The sequence below is a fragment of the Chaetodon trifascialis genome, chromosome 2 (assembly GCF_039877785.1).
Source record: "Chaetodon trifascialis isolate fChaTrf1 chromosome 2, fChaTrf1.hap1, whole genome shotgun sequence".
Taxonomy (NCBI): Eukaryota; Metazoa; Chordata; class Actinopteri; order Chaetodontiformes; family Chaetodontidae; genus Chaetodon; species Chaetodon trifascialis.
This window is the reverse complement of record NC_092057.1, coordinates 32,017,690-32,036,679: the sequence shown is the minus strand read 5'-3', so window position 1 is coordinate 32,036,679 and position 18,990 is coordinate 32,017,690. Positions and strand designations below refer to the sequence as shown.

At 42.2% G+C, this 18,990-nt stretch overlaps 1 protein-coding gene across 6 annotated transcripts in view; it reads left to right on the top strand.

Annotated features, from left to right (window-relative positions):
• The first annotated feature begins 848 nt into the window (after positions 1–848).
• Positions 849–18,990, top strand: part of kdm2aa (lysine (K)-specific demethylase 2Aa) — a 47,652-nt gene continuing 29,510 nt past the window's right edge. For 2 of the 6 annotated variants that reach the window (XM_070987396.1, XM_070987364.1), the window contains exons 1-15: positions 1,390–2,039; positions 3,961–4,099; positions 4,395–4,473; positions 4,673–4,719; positions 5,333–5,511; positions 7,684–7,790; positions 7,974–8,067; positions 8,274–8,427; positions 9,760–9,875; positions 9,962–10,088; positions 10,177–10,418; positions 10,558–10,635; positions 10,968–11,095; positions 11,340–11,463; positions 14,341–14,469. In XM_070987396.1, coding sequence (XP_070843497.1) covers positions 2,004–2,039; positions 3,961–4,099; positions 4,395–4,473; positions 4,673–4,719; positions 5,333–5,511; positions 7,684–7,790; positions 7,974–8,067; positions 8,274–8,427; positions 9,760–9,875; positions 9,962–10,088; positions 10,177–10,418; positions 10,558–10,635; positions 10,968–11,095; positions 11,340–11,463; positions 14,341–14,469 — 1,779 coding nt within the window. In that variant the 5' untranslated portion in view covers positions 1,390–2,003. Of the gene's footprint in view, positions 990–1,389; positions 2,040–3,960; positions 4,100–4,394; positions 4,474–4,672; positions 4,720–5,332; positions 5,512–7,683; positions 7,791–7,973; positions 8,089–8,273; positions 8,428–9,759; positions 9,876–9,961; positions 10,089–10,176; positions 10,419–10,557; positions 10,636–10,967; positions 11,096–11,339; positions 11,464–14,340; positions 14,470–18,990 lie in introns of those variants that run through there. The other 4 variants (XM_070987388.1, XM_070987355.1, XM_070987381.1 and 1 more) reach the window with 3 other exon arrangements.

The window sequence follows — 18,990 nt, the reverse complement described above, 5'->3', positions numbered from 1 at the left end:
ACAAAACAAAACAAAACAAAAAAACAACAAATTGATACCAAAATGAGCAACTACTACTTATAGTACTAGACTACTTAATTAAATGGATAAAATGTACGCCTGAACAAGAAAAGGTGACATCTAGGTAACTAGACAGGGTTGTTCATTTTAAGTGTTTTTAAATGCAAGATTACCTGCATGACATGACATCTAGAGAACCCCACTTTTTCAGACAGGTTTCCAGAAGTCTAAATGTAGACTTAAAAAAAATAATAAAATAAAATAAAAAATCTTATTAATAATAACCTTATTAGTTAAATGTTACAACTAAATTAACATTTTCTTAGTGGCCCATTCTTTTACTAAAAATACATTTTAAAAATGAAGTGTTGTGTTGAAGTGTGGATTCAAGGGGGCAGGTTGGAGATTAAGCATGGCTAAGGCTTAATAACGGAACCATTCTTTTCACCTTTATTATTAGTGTGACCCTTCGATTAAAAGTAGCGTGATTTGGTGTTTCCTTCCTTTCCTGCTTACATTAGGTGACTTTGTAGCAATGTGTAAGAATAATATTTTATTGTAAAAACGATGTCTTTTGTAGTTTTGTCATCTGTTGTTGAAAATAAAATACAATTGTTATTTAATTTGTTTTTTGTTGTTCTTATTTCTGTTTTGTTTCATTCCTAGTTCGCGTTACAGGTTTTTTTTTTTTTTTTTTTTTTTTTTTTTGTTACTCTCGCTCGCCGTATTCTAGCAGTACGTGTATGAAAGACAAGTCACTGCCACCAATCACAATAGCCTTGCAACATTTTCCAGCCAATCGACCAAGGGTTTGCCTACAGTTCACTTCCATTTATGGACCTGCAAGCACTTCCTCGTTGAGGTGAAGGCTACAAAACGTGTCCCTCTGATGCTATCTTTCGGGAGTGAAAGCACAGGACGCAGAGGACGTCCCACATCGTGGATTACTGAAGGCGTTTGTAAGTGGACGGGCCTGAGTAAATATGGGGGTAAGCATTGTAGAGCGCATTATTTGTTAGCCAATTCGGGTTATCGGAATGATTATTAGTTATATGGGATAATCGGTAGCTGGTTAGTGCGTTGTATTGTCGTGTGATTGGCCACTTCTCTTGGTTGATCGTGTGTTTATCCACTAATTAACATTAGTTGGATATATTAGCCAATCAGCTATAAGGTCGTTTTCGAATTGTTCTGTTATTGGTGGTTTGTCAGCTGTGCTGCATGTCTATTGGTTATTCTTGTCAAATCAACAGCTTACAAATTTGTTTAGGCGAATTACACGAGTGCAGTCAAATAAATGCCTCGCCGGCATGTCTGTAATTGGTCCAATGTACGTTTGTGGGCGTGATATGGGGGGGATGTATCGTGATGGGATGGAAAATGGCGGCTGTTCGGAAACCGTATTAACTTTACACCATACTAGTAATAACAGCAACAACCATCCACGCCCTTCTCTTGCAGTGTATTAGAAATATCTGATTGTTGTTATTTTTATAAGACTTTAAGTATTGTTGTGTTTTATCGGTTTAAGCAGGACGTCTTCCAAAAAACCTACATTAGCTGGACACGACTTGGAATGGTGAAGGCAAGGAACAAAGCTCGAGTAACGTTATTCAAACACGCTTGATTTTATGATGCTCATATATTTTTAGTAAATTTTCACTGCCATTCAGTGTAGTAAGTTATTGTAATTTGCCTCTTAATATAAGCATTAAGCTTCCCAGACACGGGTGGTTCACCAAACCCGCTTATTGTCAGCTCAGTTACCTTGCCAAGAGACTCATAAGTTCTTAACTTGTCTTTCTGTAACTTGTGCTACGCTAACTGCTAAGTAACGATACCGTTGCGACACACGCCTTTCGGCTGCTCGTTTATTAACCAATGGAGCCGAGTGGCGGTGCTGTACGGTACAGCTGAGGCTGGTTTTCTGATGAGTCTCTGTTAATACTTCACGTCGTTCAATACCTGCATTTGGCTGGACAACGCTTGGTTTTTCAGTGATCATGGATGATTCCAAGCCAAGATACAGCAAAAGGCTGGTAAGTTTAAAGTGAGATTGCCAACATTTACTTCGAGATAAATTCTGCTTTCTGTGGTTAATTCACCACCCAAGATAATGTCATCTGCCTGAAATGGCTATTCTATGTATTTACTTGAGTATTTTCTGTTATCCATGGAAAGATATGGAAACAATGACAAGGCCCGGTGTTAAAACTCACACTCGAAGCTGTGATTTATTATTATTATTATTATTATTATTATTATTATTATTATTATTATTATTATTTGTTAATTTACATGCATTTCAGTGATTACCTAGTTGGACATACTGCAAAAGTGTCTTTATGTTTGCATATCACGTTTGTTGTTGTTTTTTTTTTTAAAGAGAGCGAATGAGAAATTAAGAAGAAGATATGATTCATGGTGTCCAAGTTCCTTGTATGTGGCCAATAATGGTGATTCTGATTCAGTGAAACCTGTTCGCTTCTGAGGAAGTTAGGGTGCAGAAGACCAGGGAAGGTCTGGTGTGATGGCAGCTGTTAGGAGACAGTCTCCACATCTAAACTAAAAGTGTAATTGTTGTGACATTGGATTCTGCTGCAGGTGGTTGTCCAATCCTTTTTTGTGGAAATTCAAACAGCACAGTCGGACCTGTAGCAAACATTGAATTTAACACTTGTGAAATGAAACTCTTTCTTTATGATATTAAAAATGTCTTAAATTTAAGGATTTCTACAAGTTTTGCAGTGCTAAAACAGGCTTTTGTGTTGGATTCAAGTACAGTTTGCAGACTGGCCATGAAGTTTTTATATTCGTTCCTTAACATGCTTTTAGTGTTAGACATTATTAAATCTTTATATTCAATCTTTATAGTTCGAAACTTGTATGGGTGAGACCTGACCTCAGGGCGGCTGTGCCTCAGGAGGTAGAGTGCTCGTCCACCTTTCAGAAGGTCGATGGTTCGATTCCTAGCCTCGGCAGTGTATGGAATCAGATTTGTGTCAAAATAATCAAACAAAACTTCTTCAGTATCAAACAAAAATAAAAATTTGAGAGAGAATAAAACTCAGTGAAGCAAAAAACATGTCCTCTCAAAAGTAAAACTTTTGACGGTGAGAGCAAAAGTCTGAGCAGTGAGAAAGAAACAGAGGACATGACAAAAGTAAAAGACCAATAGTTTTAGTTGAGTAAACTATTGAAATTTTGTCTGATTTTTTTGACACAAATCTGATTCCATAGGCAGTGTCCATATGCCGAAGTATCCTTAGGCAAGATACTGAACCCCAATACCCCCGATGCTGTGCTGTTGGTGTGTGAATGTGTCGGTGGCTTAGCTATTGTATGAGTGTGTGTGAACGGGTGAATGCAGACTTCAGTTGTACAAGCACTTTGAGTGGTCTTCAGACTTGCAGTAAGAAGCACTATACAAATAGAGTCCATTTACCATTTACCTGACATCTTAATGTGTCATGACCAAACTGATGAGCTGGCATTGAAATATAAGACCCCAGTGTAACACTGTGCTAATATAAGATTATAGCAAGGAGATTATGGAGCACAGGGGGTTGGGGCCTTCAGCCTAGGATTATCCCTGTGTCATCTGTCATGACCTGAGGCCCCCACTGAAGCAGTGTTCTCTCTCCATCAGTTAGTGCCATTGTTTGAAAGCACTGTTGACATTTTGTCTGCTTGAAGGGAAGCACATTTTATAATGCAAAAAAAGTAATTCAGCTTGTGACAACAGTTGTATATGATGCATGCTTTCTGTCCATTTTTGTGTTCCAGTTTTGTCTCCACAGAGGCTTGTTGTTATTTAATATACAATGAATATTTATAAACAAGTGCTGTTTTCAAGTATTGGTCCGATTGTTTCAGCCTTTTACCATTTGTACTTTCTCTGTCACTGATCTTTACCATGCCTGATATATCTGACCATCCGTCTTTCCTACCCCTAACTAGCGGGCTGGTACCCGTCGACGTTACCATGATGACGGCATCTCAGATGAAGAGATTGATGGAAGGAGGATGTTTGACCTGGAGGAGAAAGTCAACAGTCAGAGGTTCAGCTCTGACCGGGTCATTCGCATGGAAGGAAAAGGTAGGCAAGCACAGCCAGTTGTCAGGTTAGAAAAGGCAAATTTTAACATTGGACAGGAGTTTTTGTTAATAAAGCTGTGGCAGAGTTGAAAACAAACAGATGTCTGACAAATACAGTAGGCATTAATACCGTTGGACATTGCTGCTTTTTTTGTCCCCATGGCTGACACCATGACAGTCCACCTTGACAGAAGTTGTGCCATCACGAATCTTGAAAAATGAAAGAGCCAACAATGAATAGAAAACCGTAAATGAAATGGTCACATTTTGTTGTCTGCATTTTTTGTATTTCTTAGACTTTACCTATGAGTTCATCCAGAGAGGTGGCCTGAGGGACCCAATTGTCTTTGAGAAGCCTGATGGACTGGGGATCAAGTAGACATTATTTTTATTTTCCTCCTCTTCTTCTCATCTGCATTACATCTATCTTATTACTTGAATGTTTTTTCATCAAGTCTTCTGTAACTCGCTTGCTGTTTCTTCTTCTTTGAAAAAAACAAAAAACAATTGCATTATTTGATGTATAAACCAAACAAAATTGACTTGTAATATGTTGTCACCTCTTGTTCTCTAGGATGCCCGATCCTGACTTCAGTGTTAATGACGTCAAGATGTTTGTTGGTAAGACTTTAGACATTACGTTTTCTTCCTTTAATCAATTAGATGCCACTACAAGCCTCGGGTTTAGTACTAGTGGCAAATATCTGTCCTGTCAAAATGTTCTTAAATGAGATATTAAGCCATTCATCATTAAAAATTTAAATGAATGTTTTAAATGAATTTGATGAATAATTTTGTCTATAGAATATTAAAAATCATTAAAATTACTTACTTTGTGTGACAGTCAATAAATCCAAAACCAATGATATGAGTAAGTACATCTTCACATTCAAAAATCTGGAGCCAGCAAATGTTTTATGTTTTTACTTTATAAATTACTAATCATAAATTGAACATCAGTATTGTCTTTGAGCAATTTACTGTCAATCAATTGCTTAATTACCGTATTTGTTCTGGACCCATGGCCCATGGCCACCTTTTTAATTTAGGGGGGGCTTCAAACAGTGTTTTTGATTTAATGTCCTCCTTATGTACAGTGTTTGTTTATGAATTACATTACATTTCTACATGGACAACAATGATCTTGACTATGAACTGTGTCCTGTGAGCTGCTGTTTTGACCAGATTTATTTGGCTTGCACTGAATAAGCATTGCCACACAAACCCATCTTAGGAAGCAGACGTATGATAGATGTGATGGACGTGAGCACTCAGAAGGGGACAGAGATGTCCATGGCCCAGTGGACACGTTACTATGAGACCCCTCCGTCTCAGAGAGAGAAGCTCTATAATGTCATCAGCCTGGAGTTCAGCCACACAAAACTGGAGAACCTGGTCAGGAGACCTGCCACAGTATGTACACACACTTCATGAAGATCTCATGTTTATCTTTATCATACCTTTTATACAGGCCCCATGCAAATGGAAGCATTTTAGTAGCTACAGCTAGAGATGCACCAATCGCTTTTTTCACCACCGATACTGATATCTGAGGTTTAGTAACCGGCCGATACTGATCCGATATCGCTATAGAAAAACAACGCTGAATTACCTGACAAATGGTATTTCTCAATGTGTGGAAAAGACTGGGATCATTCTTTTGTGAATCCAATCTGACATTTCTTTCCTAAATTTTAAATGTGGATGGAGGTCTGATCTCAGACCGTGTGTGTGTGTGTGTGTGTGTGTGTGTGTGTGTGTGTGTGTGTGTGTGTGTGTGTGTGTGTGTGTGTGTGTGTGTGTGTGTGTGTGTGTGTGTGTGTGTGTGTGTGTGTGTGTGTGTGTGTGTGTGTGTGTGTGTGTAAATGCGTGTGTCTCACGCCCAATGCGTGAGGCTTGAGAGCTTTGTGGTTGTTATAACGTGACGTTTTATCACCACCCCTCATGCGCAGGTATTGCAAGTAGCCGTCGAGTTTGTAGGCTGAGGTAGCTTGAAAAAGTTCCAGATAGCTTATCTTTTCGCTCGCTTCATTTTGAAAACACTGCAGTCCACATCATATGTGCTTCAGCACTGCGTGTTTCTTGCGCATGATGGCCCTCACAGCGCCTATAGCATAGCATTAGACTGAATAGATTGGGCCCTATGTCACTGATACCCGATCTAGAATTTTCTTGAATATCAGGACCGATTAAGATTAAGGCTGCCACGATTAGTCGACAAGTCACGACTAATTTAGTAGTCAACGCGTTGTTTATTTTCTTGAAGCTTTGTTTTTCTCTCAAAACTGCCGCTGTACCCTCCGCTGCCTTGTCTGCCTGTCTGTCCTTGACGCACATGCACAGTAATGGTAATCGGCGTCAGCCAGGATGTCACTGGAAGTTATGCCAGACCAGTGTCATGGCTACCCAGCAACGGAGCTCTAAAGTTTGGGAGCATTCACAAAACAAAAGACAAGCATGTGCAATGCAAAATCTGCAAGGCAGAACTTGCCTCCCATGGCAGTACGACGGCGATGCACAAGCATCTGAAAAGGAAGCACATCGTTGTGGCTGGTCCAACTTCTGATGATGAAGAGGGACAGTCGTCACGTTAAGTTAATTGGCTAGTTAATAGCTAACATTAACGTAAGCATTGAGCTACTTACTTATACTGATAGCTGTGAATGTTAACACTAACGACGACGATTTCATTAGCCTTACCACACATATGTGTTTGCTGTAACGTTACAACGGTGATATCATGCTTGAATAGGAAATGTGGTAACGATAATGTTTTCTAACGCTATTTTACAGTGCTAAAAAAACATGTTCCTCTTTAATGGGCGACTTTGTTACCAAGCCAGTAACATGCACATCTCGGCAAGCACATGTCCTGACCGAAGCAAGCTTGAACATGTTGGTGACGGACATAAGACCATGAGTCCATGGTTGATGATCAAGGTTACAAAGAGATGATCAAGCAGTTCAACCCAGATTACCGTGATAACTACCTACCACTAAATGTAGCTATGTTTCATGCCAGAGACAAATGAAGGACTTATTTTTGTGTTCTTTAGGCCAGTGCCTTGTACTTATTTTTCTCAGCTGCACTTTATGCTACATTTTAAGAATTGTTTGTTGCTACAAAGTTCATTAAAAGTTGAATGAACTAACATCTTAATTGTCTTTATTTTTAGTGAGCACATACCTTAAACACTTCAAGCTGGAAGGTAATGATGGTTATATAAGAGCAGCTGCATGCTGGTGCGATAAGCTTCAACTTACGTATGATCCGACTAGTTGCAAAAATAATTGGTGACTAGTTGACTATCAAAATAATCGTATGTGGCAGCCCTAATACCGATACCAATATCGGATCGGTGCATCCCTAGCTACAGTACAGTATTATTACTGTTCATGCCTCAAAATGGTAGTTTGATATGAAAACCTTTGAACTGAAAGTGTAATTGAATGTTGTCTGTTGGCTCAGAGAAATAGCAAGTGTCTTTCCGTCTTTCTTTTCTTTTCTTTTCTTTTCTTTTCTTTTCTTTTCTTTTCTTTTCTTTTCTTTTCTTTTCTTTTCTACCGTCTTGTATTGGTTTGTAGGTAGATCTAATAGACTGGGTGGACAACATGTGGCCTCGTCACCTGAAAGAGAGACAGAGAGACTCAACCAACTCCATCAATGACATGCAGTACCCCAAAGTACAGAAGTATGTCGCAGATGTTCAGTTCTCTGGAGTCAAATCTGTCCATAAGATGTGTCTGAATAAATTGTTGAATTCAATATATTTATTTACATCTAACGATTTTAATCTGGGGAAAAAAACCCAACATGGATTTACTTGACTTGACAGTTGAATGTAAATGTTCCTTATGTTCATGTGACACTGCAGATACTGTCTGATGAGTGTCGAGGGCTGCTATACAGACTTTCATATTGACTTTGGAGGAACCTCAGTATGGTACCACATACTGAGAGGAAGCAAGGTGGGGACAGATGGCATTCAGGTAGATTTTGAAGTAAACACCTGAATGTTGTTCTTAGGTGTTGCAGAACTTAGAATTTATAATTTAAAAATAAATGATTTAAACATGCGCTGTCCAGAATCTGAGGGGGCATCTTAAATGATTTCTATTTTACTCTGTAATCAGAGAGCAGAGTGTGTGTTTGAATTGCAGTTGTGTGTTTCCAGGTGTTCTGGCTGATCCCTCCCACACCTCAAAACCTGGAGCTGTATGAGAACTGGGTGTTGTCGGGGAAACAGGGAGATGTTTTCCTTGGAGATCGAGCATCTGACTGCCAGAGGATTGAACTGAAGCAGGGCTGCACCTTCATCATACCCTCAGGTATCCATTTAACTCTCACTCACTCTCAGTTAGGGCTGGGCGGTATGGCAGAAAACTCTATTGCGATATAAGTGTTTTATATTGGTTGATATCGATAATTATTGATATTTTTTATGACCTATTTAAAATAAGGTCCGGGAGAAAAATACATTCAATTTAAACATTTTTATTTTAAATTGAACCTTCCTCTGATTATAATCCCCTCAGCTATCAAGGCAGAAAGGAAAGGAATTGTCAACACAACCATGGAAAACACTCGAATAATAAATGTAAAAAAAAAAAAAAAGTGTAAAAATGTAAACAGAGAGAACGTTTTTTCTGCAGGTTTAGTGCAGGAAGTTCATAAGCTGATTCACCTTCTGCTGAATAAAATGTTTTCAGATATGTGCAGTGTTTTGGAAACATAGCAGAAACTGAGGTAGACTTGACCGAACTATAAAACCAGCCTAGACCTATGAACAACTTCAGTCACTCTTCTTACTCTAAACATACATAAACTATTCAATTATATTTTTTATTACAAGTATGTTTAAAAAAGAAAAAAAAATAAGCATGTTTAAGAGATGTTTGTAACCTGGCTTCTCCACAGTGCTCAGCGGAAGCATGTCTTTAGCTGTATGATATGCCGCTGCCTCTGTTATGTCTTCGTGCCTTTTAGATGATTTGTCATCAGGCACCTAAGCAGATGCCTCTGCATGGTAGTCAGCTGCTTGTGCAGTGGTGCTGCAGTTGGCGGACGTTGGTGAATGCGGCTGCGGTCCAATGAGTGAGCGCGGCTAAGGTGGTTAAATATGTTTGTGGTGTTACCGGTCTTGCTGGGGACGACAGTCTTGCATAAGTTACAGACCACATTGGTCTGACTACAGTCCGACTTATAAAATAAAAAAAACTGCCATACTGGCGAGCTGACTTTCCCTGTTTTATTGACAATTTCTTCGCTCGCTGCAGCACTCACTTTCTATTTCTCATCTCACTCCTCGCGGAGCAACAAACACAAGACAACAAGATGGCGCAACCGAACTTGATAATGTTACATGATTGGTGTGTTAGTGTGTCTCTCTCACTGATTAGCATTTACTCCCTACATTGCTCGGTTACCTGAGAGCGAGTGCCTTTGTCCATGCAACCAACCTCGCTTCGCAACTTTTTCTTCCGATGAAGAAAAAAAAATTATCGAATGTTTTATCGAACGCATTTTTTATTGATATTGATGTCGTGTCTATTGCGAGACATATCGCTATCGTTTTTATCGCCCAGCCTTAATCTCAGTATTTGCTGAAGGACCTCAGTGATGTGATAGAAATACAATATTCACGTGTGTGTTATCCTCAGGTTGGATTCATGCGGTCTACACCCCTGTAGACTCTATGGTTTTTGGAGGAAACTTCCTACACAGCTTCAACATCCCAATGCAACTTAACATCTGTAATATAGAAGATAGAACGCGGGTAGGTACAAACACACTTATAAGCTGTAAATGAAAGGCAATGATAGATTTTGTAATGGGTAAGTACCTTTTTCAACTCCACTCCAGGTGCCAGTGAAGTTTCGTTACCCCTTCTATTATGAGATGTGCTGGTACGTGTTGGAGCGCTATGTCTTCAGCCTGACCAAGACCTCCTACCTCACACCAGAGTTTCAGAAGCACTCGCTTGGAATTGGTATGAACACAAACCTAGGGGCTAGGTATATGGAGATATCTATTTCATTATGGTGTAGATTTTGTGTGCAACTCATTTCCTCCGTCAGGTCTGAATAAGCCATCCAGCTCAGATCCAGCCAGTGAGCAGGTGAAGGAGGAGCAGGGTGGTGGCAGTGATGAAGAGGCTTCAGAGCAGCAGTTTGACAAGCCTGCAGTTAAAGTTCATCTGACTCCCCTTGAACTGGAAGGATTGTGGAACCTGCTAGGCAAACTGGAGGCTCTGCCTTCCAACAAGAAGTGTGTCCCAGCAGGCATACACAATGCCCCGGCACTCATTACACACATCAAGGTGTGTGTGTTTCTGTGTCTGTGTGTGTGCGTTTGTGTGTGCGTGTGCTATCATTTTGATATTTAATGCTGTCCCGTTAACAGCGTTTGTCCTTTCCCCTGCTTTCCCTCTCGCCACTTTTATCTCTGCTGTCCCACAGGCATTACTGAAGGAACATGCCAATGACAATCCCAAACTGTCCTACACAGGAAAGCCCATCATTAAATGGCCAAAGAGAGTAAGAAATTTTCATTTTGAGACACATAGCACATTGGTAATAATATGGTGTATCCTGAAGTACTAAGCCAAAGGCAGTTGGACTTGCCTTGTCTTTCCCTAAGAAATCCATGACCTGAATGACTGAATGTTTCCTTTTGATGGCAAAAGAAATACCCATGAAGAACGTTCTGTACTGTATTAACAGCAAATACCATATGGTAAAAGTATATTTCACACCAAATATTGGTGTGAAAATGTAATTTTTTTGCTTGCAGCCAAGTTCCATCATTTATCCAATATATGACATATTTGGACCCAATTTATTTCTTGTTTTCCTGTTCCACTACATAGCCTTCATGGTACCAGCCTCCACCTCTTCCACCACCTCCTCCCCGTCCTAAACTGGCCTCTACTCCTATCATCCCACGACCACAGAAACCGGCTTCCTCAATGTCTGTGCTGAGACGGCGCAGGGTCAGGTAACAAAGTGTGTCTGTGTGTGAGAAAGAAACAAATTTTGTCATTTAAAGGATAAGCTTAAATGTTGTTTTAGTCACTTTGATTTTCAGTCATGTTTGTATCAGGTCTATCTTAATTTAAAGCAGAAAATACCAGTTGTTTAGAGCCAACACCAATTACATGACATTTTTTATTAATTCAGCCAATTGGCAAAGGTGTATGAGTTGGTAATGTTTTTGTTTGTTTGTTTGTTTATTTCTGCAGGTGTAAACGCTGTGAAGCTTGTATGAGACCAGAGTGTGGAGACTGTAACTTCTGCAGAGACATGAAGAAGTTTGGAGGACCAGGGAAGCTCAAGCAGACCTGTGTGTTACGACAGTGTCTCTCTGTAAGTAACCCTTAAGAATTTTTTTGATACACAGTACTGTGCAAAAGTTTTAGACAGGTGTGAAAAAATGCTGTAAACTAGAATGCTTTTCTAGGGGAATCAGCTTATTAAACCTCTAATTTAATGTTGCGTTTGTTGATAAAATACCAGGGGCACCAACCTTCCTCAGCTAAGAAGAATATTATTTATTAATTCTTGTAATGCTGATGTAATGCTAATGAATGAACCAACAATTGACCAGTCTGATAATCTGAAGCGTAAACTCTAGGTACAGGGATCATTTATATTCAGCTCAAAAGGACACCGTCTGACCACAACTTGAATGAAAAGTCTTATTTATTAAACACAATTATGGATAATGAATAATGTATCATGAATATTTGACAGAGGATATGGATGATATGACGTGACACAACAACTGCATAGAGAAACTTATGGCAAAACAATGGCAGAATGAGTTTGGCGATAGTGAGAAGTAGTTTTAAGGGACAAATGAGGATGCGAATGTGAAGTAAAATTTTTTTGTATGAATGGTTGAGAGAATTTAAAAAAACTGACAGTATCATAACCTCATGGACCAACTCTTATTCAAACCTGCTTAAGCATGCCTACTTTGTCAGCGACGCTCCTGGGGATGTCTGCTCTGAACTGACACAAAGGGGCTCCAGGCTGTCGTTTGCGGCTCCGATGGAAGAGTGGAAGAACCAAGCAAACCAAGATTCAGAGCCGATGTTGGACAGGGATGTCTCAGCAGTTGGAAAGCCTCCGGTGTTGGTTACAGACGAGGAGCAGCTTCTGATGGTTATTTAACCCGAACCAGCAGAGCTGACTGCAGGTCTTCGGTTGAGTTGGCGATCGTGTGGCAAGACTTTAGATTAACAATAAGGTTGAGGGTCTCTTCCATGGTTGGTCAAAAATGTCTCCAAAAAAAAAAATAAATAAATAAAGTTTCACAAAGAGGTTTCTGAAGAACGAAATCAAGCTACTCGGCGTGACTATGAGCAGCAACAAAAAGACTGAGAAAGCAACGTAACGAGGCGAAAAACTAGAATAAAACTGAACTGACTAAAAGAAAAGACAAGACGAACGCAAAAACAGAACAGAACTAAGACTAACAGAACTAGAATGAGTGTCCACTGCACGCTGCAGACATTATAATCACTCCAGGGCGTGTCTAATCAATAGGCCGTCAGGCATGTGGGATGGTTCGCAGGCGCGTGACATGATTTCACCTCATAGAGAGAGAATTAACTAATGATTCATACGAGGGGGTCATCTGCTTCTCACTATGGTCAATCAGATATATTTTGAATGATCAATTTTCAATGGCATTTCAACAATGTTCACAACATGCGTTTCATGACAATTCTTATGAGTAGATGACAACACTCAACAATACTCATGATAACAATTGCTAATACTCATCCTAATATATATGATGACTCAGGGTATAACTAACACAATCTAACAAAGAAATAAAGAAAGGCAGACTGTATTTGCCAAAATGATTATCGCTATTATGGTTACTTATTAATAACTGTCTCACGTCAAGCATATTCAACCCAACCGCTACGAACTTCTAGATGGCAGTATGGTTCCAGACTCATTGATGTTGAGATCAGAGCTCTGTGGGGGTCATATGATCACTTCCAGGATTTCTTGTTCTTCTTCACGCTGAAGATAGTTCTTAATGTTGATTGTATGTTTGGGGTTGTTGTCCAGCTGCAGAATAAATTCGGGGCCAGTTATACGCCTCCATGATGGTGTTGCATGATGGATAAGTATCTGCCTATATATCTCAGCATTGAGGACACCATTGATCCTGATCAAATCTCCGACTCCATTTGCAGATATGCAGCCCCAAACTTTAAAGGAACCTCCACTGTTGCCAGCAGACACTCATTATTGTACCGCTCTCCAGCCCTTCAGTGAGCATATTGCCTTCTGCTATGGCCAAACATTTAAAATTTTGACTCATCAGTCCAGAGCACCTGTTGCCAGTTTCCTGCACCACAGTTTCTAGGCTTTCATGCATAGTTGAGTCACTTGTCCTTATTTCCATGTTGGAGGTATGGCTTTTTGGCTGCGACTCTTCCATGAAGACCACTTCTGGCCTGACTTCTCCGGACAATAGATAGGTGTACCTGGGTCCCACTGGTTTCTGCCAGTTCTGAGCTGATGGCACTGCTGGACATCTTCCGAATTCGAAGGGAAATAAGCTTGATGTGTTTTTCATCTGCTACACTAAGTTTCCTTGGCCAACCACTGCATCTACGATCCTCAGCGTTGCCTGTTTCTTTGTGCTTCTTCAAAAGAGCTTGAGCATCACATCTTGAAAACCTTGAAATCTTTGTCTGGGAGAGATGCAGTATAAGTACCTTGTGTCTTGTTGCTGTGCTCAGTCTTGCCATGGTGTTTGACCTGTGACACAAAACTGTCTTCCATAACCTCACCTTGGCAGCAGAGTTTGGCTGTTCCTCACCCAGGTTTAAGCCTCCTACACAGCTGTTTCTGTTTCAGTTAATGACTGTGTTTCAGCCTACATGTGAAATTGATTATCATTGGCACCTGTTTGGTATAATTGGTTGATCATACGCCTGACTTTAATCCTACAAAATCCCTGACTTTGTGCAAGTGTACCCATAAGAATTGATGCTGGTTTGAAGACAAAGGGTAGCAACACCAAATATTGATTTGATTTAGATTTTTCTTTTGTTTGCTTATTTTGCATGGTGTAAATTGAAAAAAATAAACAGTTATTATTTAGATTTTTGAAAGCATTCTTTGTTTACAACATTTTTTCACACCTGCCTAAAATGTTTGCACAGTGCTGTATATTAGATGTCTGTTTTGAAACTTCTCCTCTGTCCCCTCCAGCCAGGCCTTCCTCTGTCTGCAGTGTGTGAGATCTGCAAGGAGCCCAATCAGGAGGAAACTGGAGACTCCTCCCTCACTCTGATGGAGTGTTCAAACTGTGCACAGATAGTCCATCCTGCCTGCCTCACGGTAATACACATACACACACACACACACACACACACACACACACACACACACACACACACACACACACACACACTTGCACTACGTCTGAAATTAGTCGCTGTTAACTGTGCAGTGCACTGTATTTTCTGTCAGTCATTTCATTTGTGCCCTGAAAAATTCCCACAATGGAACAAAAATGGTAGTGTTTATGTAATACACCCATATTTTCACAACACAAACTGGCATCCACCACCGCACTTGCTGTAAGAAGCACAATCCTCTGACTTAAACGATTACAGAAGAAAGTGTAGCCCTCTAACAGCAAAACATCCAATTACTTCCATTAGAGATTATATTTTTACAGTTTCAACTGCACTGTTTTTTTTTACATGTCCATGTCATCATGTGCTCTCACTGTCATACACTTTGTTTGTACACTGCGTGCACAATTATTAGGGGAGTATCTTGACCTTATCGTCATTTTCATGCATATTTTCCAACTCCAAGCTATATAAATTTGAATGCTAATTGGATTTAAACATTATCAGGTGATGTGTATTTGTGTAATGAGGGAGGGTGTGGCCTAAAGTGATCAACACCCTATATCAAGGTATGCATAATTATTAGGCAGCTTCTTTACCTCAGGCTATGTTTACACTTAGGGAAAATGCATATGTTTTCATGCAGTTTGGCCTCTCGTTTACACGCAAACAGTTTTTTTTTCATGGTAAATGATCATTTTCAAAAACTCTGGCCAAAGTGGAGATTTCTGAAAACGCTGGTTATGTGTTGGCATGTAAACAGGGTTAAACAGCGTTTTAGGTTCCAAAACATCACAACATGTGACTGAATACTTAACATCATGTGAGCAACCCACTCGGCGCCATAGGTTTGGCATAGTTATGATGCGCTCGACGACGTATTTATCCGGGTTCAGGTAAATGACAACGTTTTTGAAAACAATGTTATGTGCACGATGTTATTTTTCAAAATGGGGGGGGCTAAAATATTTGTTTTCCAAAATACCCTGCTACGTGTAAACGTAGGCTCAGACATAATGGCCCATAAAAGAGATTTAACAGATTCTCAAAAGTCAAAAATTGTAGAATGCCTTTCAGATGGATGCAGCACTTTGAAGAAGCTAAGGTATTGAGGTGTGATCACCGAACAATGAAACGTTGTGTTGCAAATAGTCAACAGGGTCGCAAGAAACGTGTGGAGAAAAAAAGACACAAATTAACTGCTAAAGACTTGAGAAGAATTAAACATGATGCTACCAGGAACCCATTAATCTCCGGTGCTGCCATATTCCAGAAATGCAACCTACCTGGAGTGTCAGGTACAAGTTGTTTGGTACTCAAAGACATGGCCCAGGTAAGGAAGACTGAAATACCACCACCTCCAATGAACAGGACACAAAAACATCAAGACTGGGCCAAGGGATATCTGAAGACAGATAGACCGATGAAATGAGAGTGACTCTTGACAGACCAGATGGATGGGCCCGTGGCTGGATCACTAATGGGCACAGCTCCACTTTGAGTCAGACACCAGCAAGGTGGCGCACTGGTATGAAGAAGAAATCCTTTATCAGTCACAATTTTTTACACAACATGCAGAGATAGGAGGGGAAACTGCACATGTCATGCATATCTGAAATTATTTCTCTGCTCTGAACCCATCCTCGGTCAGTCCTTCCTCTACGGCAGACCAGGAGCAGTGGGCTGCCAGCTGACCGGCACCCGGTGACGAGTTCCTCTGGCGTCACCATTGGTCAGGTGGTGATCTTCTTGCATGTTTTCAGTGGGGGTATTTTTATGGAGGATACCCCAGGTGAACATGCAAACTCCACACAGAAAGGCCCTTTTTCCTGGAGCAGCAGGTGCCGAAGGCATGGTGGAGGACACGCCACCAGCGCCCACAGCGGGAATCGGACCGGGACCTTCTAGCTGAGAGGCGACAGTGTTCCGCCGTTCCACCGTGCCACCATGGGTTGCTATCATAAAGGATGAGCTACAGTGCCTTGCAAAAGTATTCACCCCCTTGGCTTTTTACCTATTTTGTTTCATTACAACCTGCAGTTTAAATGTTTTTTGTTTTTTTTTATCTGAATATATATATATATATATATATATTGGCATATGCAGAAAAGTTCTGCTGCAACCAATTACCTTCAGAAGTCAGAAATAGAAATAGTTATGCATGCTGAAGTTTTCTGTTATTTTGTCCTATTTGTCGTTTGCTTCACAATTTAAAAAAAAATAAAAATCAGAATCAGAATTACTTTATTTATCCCTGAGGGGAAATAGTTTTTAGCAGTGCTCCATGCAAAACAGAATTATAGATTAGAATAAAAATTAGAAAGAAGGACGAGAAGGAATATATATCCATCCATCCATCCATCCATCCATCATCTTCCGCTTATCCGGGGCCGGGTTGCGGGGGGAGCAGTCTGAGCAGGGACGCCCAGACTTCCCTCTCCCCGGACACTTCCTCCAACTCTTCCGGGGGGATCCCGAGGCGTTCCCAGGCCAGCCGAGTGACGTAGTCACCCCAGCGTGTCCTGGGTCTTCCCCGGGGCCTCCTCCCGGTGGGACATGCCTGGAACACCTCCCTAGGGAGGCGTCCAGGGGGCATCCGATAGAGATGCCCGAGCCACCTCAGCTGACTCCTCTCGATGCGGAGGAGCAGCGACTCTACTCTGAGCTCCTCCCGGGTGACAGAGCTCCTCACCCTATCTCTAAGGGAGCGCTCCGCCACCCTGCGGAGGAAACTCATTTCAGCCGCTTGTATCCGGGACCTCGTTCTTTCGGTCATGACCCAAAGTTCATGACCATAGGTGAGGGTAGGAACGTAGATTGACCGGTAAATCGAGAGCTTCGCCTTTCGGCTCAGCTCCTTCTTTACCACGACAGACCGATACAGCGACCGCATTACTGCAGCCGCTGCACCGATCCGCCTGTCAATCTCACGTTCCATCCTTCCCTCACTCGTGAACAGGATCCCAAGATACTTAAACTCCTCCACTTGAGGCAGGAACTCTCCTCCAACCTGAAGGGAGCAAGCCACCTTTTTCCGGTCGAGAACCATGGCCTCGGACTTGGAGGTGCTAACTCTCATCCCAGCTGCTTCACACTCGGCTGCGAACCGCCCCAGCGCATCCTGAAGGTCCTGGCTCGAGGAAGCCAACAAGACAACATCATCCGCGAAGAGCAGAGACGAAATCTGCCGGCCCCCGAACCGAACCCCCTCCGGCCCCTGGCTGCGCCTAGAAATCCTGTCCATAAAAATGATGAACAGAACCGGTGACATAGGGCAGCCCTGCCGGAGTCCAACATGCACTGGGAACAGGTCCGACTTACTGCCGGCAATGCGGACCAAGCTCCTGCTCCGGTTGTACAGGGACTGTACAGCCCTCAACAGAGGGCCTCCAACCCCATACTCCTGGAGCACCTCCCACAGAATGACGCGAGGGACACGGTCGAATGCCTTCTCCAAGTCCACGAAGCACATGTGGACTGTTTGGGCAAACTCCCATGAACCCTCAAGCACCCTGTGGAGGGTATAGAGCTGGTCCAGTGTTCCACGGCCAGGACGAAAACCGCATTGTTCCTCTTGAATCCGGGGTTCGACTATCGGCCGGATTCTCCTCTCCAGTACCCTGGAATAGACTTTACCAGGGAGGCTGAGGAGTGTGATCCCCCGATAGTTGGAACACACCCTCCGGTCCCCCTTTTTAAAAAGAGGGACCACCACCCCAGTCTGCCAGTCCAGAGGCACTGTCCCCGTCTGCCACGCGATGCTGCAGAGGCGTGTCAACCAAGACAGTCCTACAACATCCAGAGACTTGAGGTACTCAGGGCGGATCTCATCCACCCCCGGCGCTTTGCCACCGAGGAGCTTGCGAACTGCCTCAGTGACTTCAGCCCCGGTGATGAATGAATCGACCTCCAAGTCCCCAGTCTCTGCTTCCTCTACGGAAGACATGACAGAGGGATTGAGGAGATCCTCGAAGTATTCCTTCCACCGCCCGACAATATCCCCAGTCGAGGTCAACAGCTCCCCACCTCCACTGTAAACAGTGTTGACAGAAAGCTGCTTCCCCCTCCTGAGGCGCCGAACGGTTTGCCAGAATTTCCTCGAGGCCAACCGGTAGTCCTCCTCCATGGCCTCCCCGAACTCCTCCCAGACCCGAGTTTTTGCTTCTACAACCGCCCGAGCTGCCGCACGCTTGGTCTGCCGGTACCCATCAGCTGCCTCAGGAGTCCTATGAGCCAACCAGGCCCGATAGGACTCCTTCTTCAGCTTGACGGCATCCCTTACTTCCGGTGTCCACCACCGGGTTCGGGGGTTGCCGCCACGACAGGCACCACCGACTTTACGGCCACAGCTATGGACGGCTGCATCAACAATGGAAGTGGAGAACATGGTCCATTCGGACTCAATGTCTCCAACCTCCCTCGGGATCTGGTTGAAGCTCTCCCGGAGGTGGGAGTTGAAAACTTCCCTGACAGCGGGTTCCGCCAGACGTTCCCAACAGAC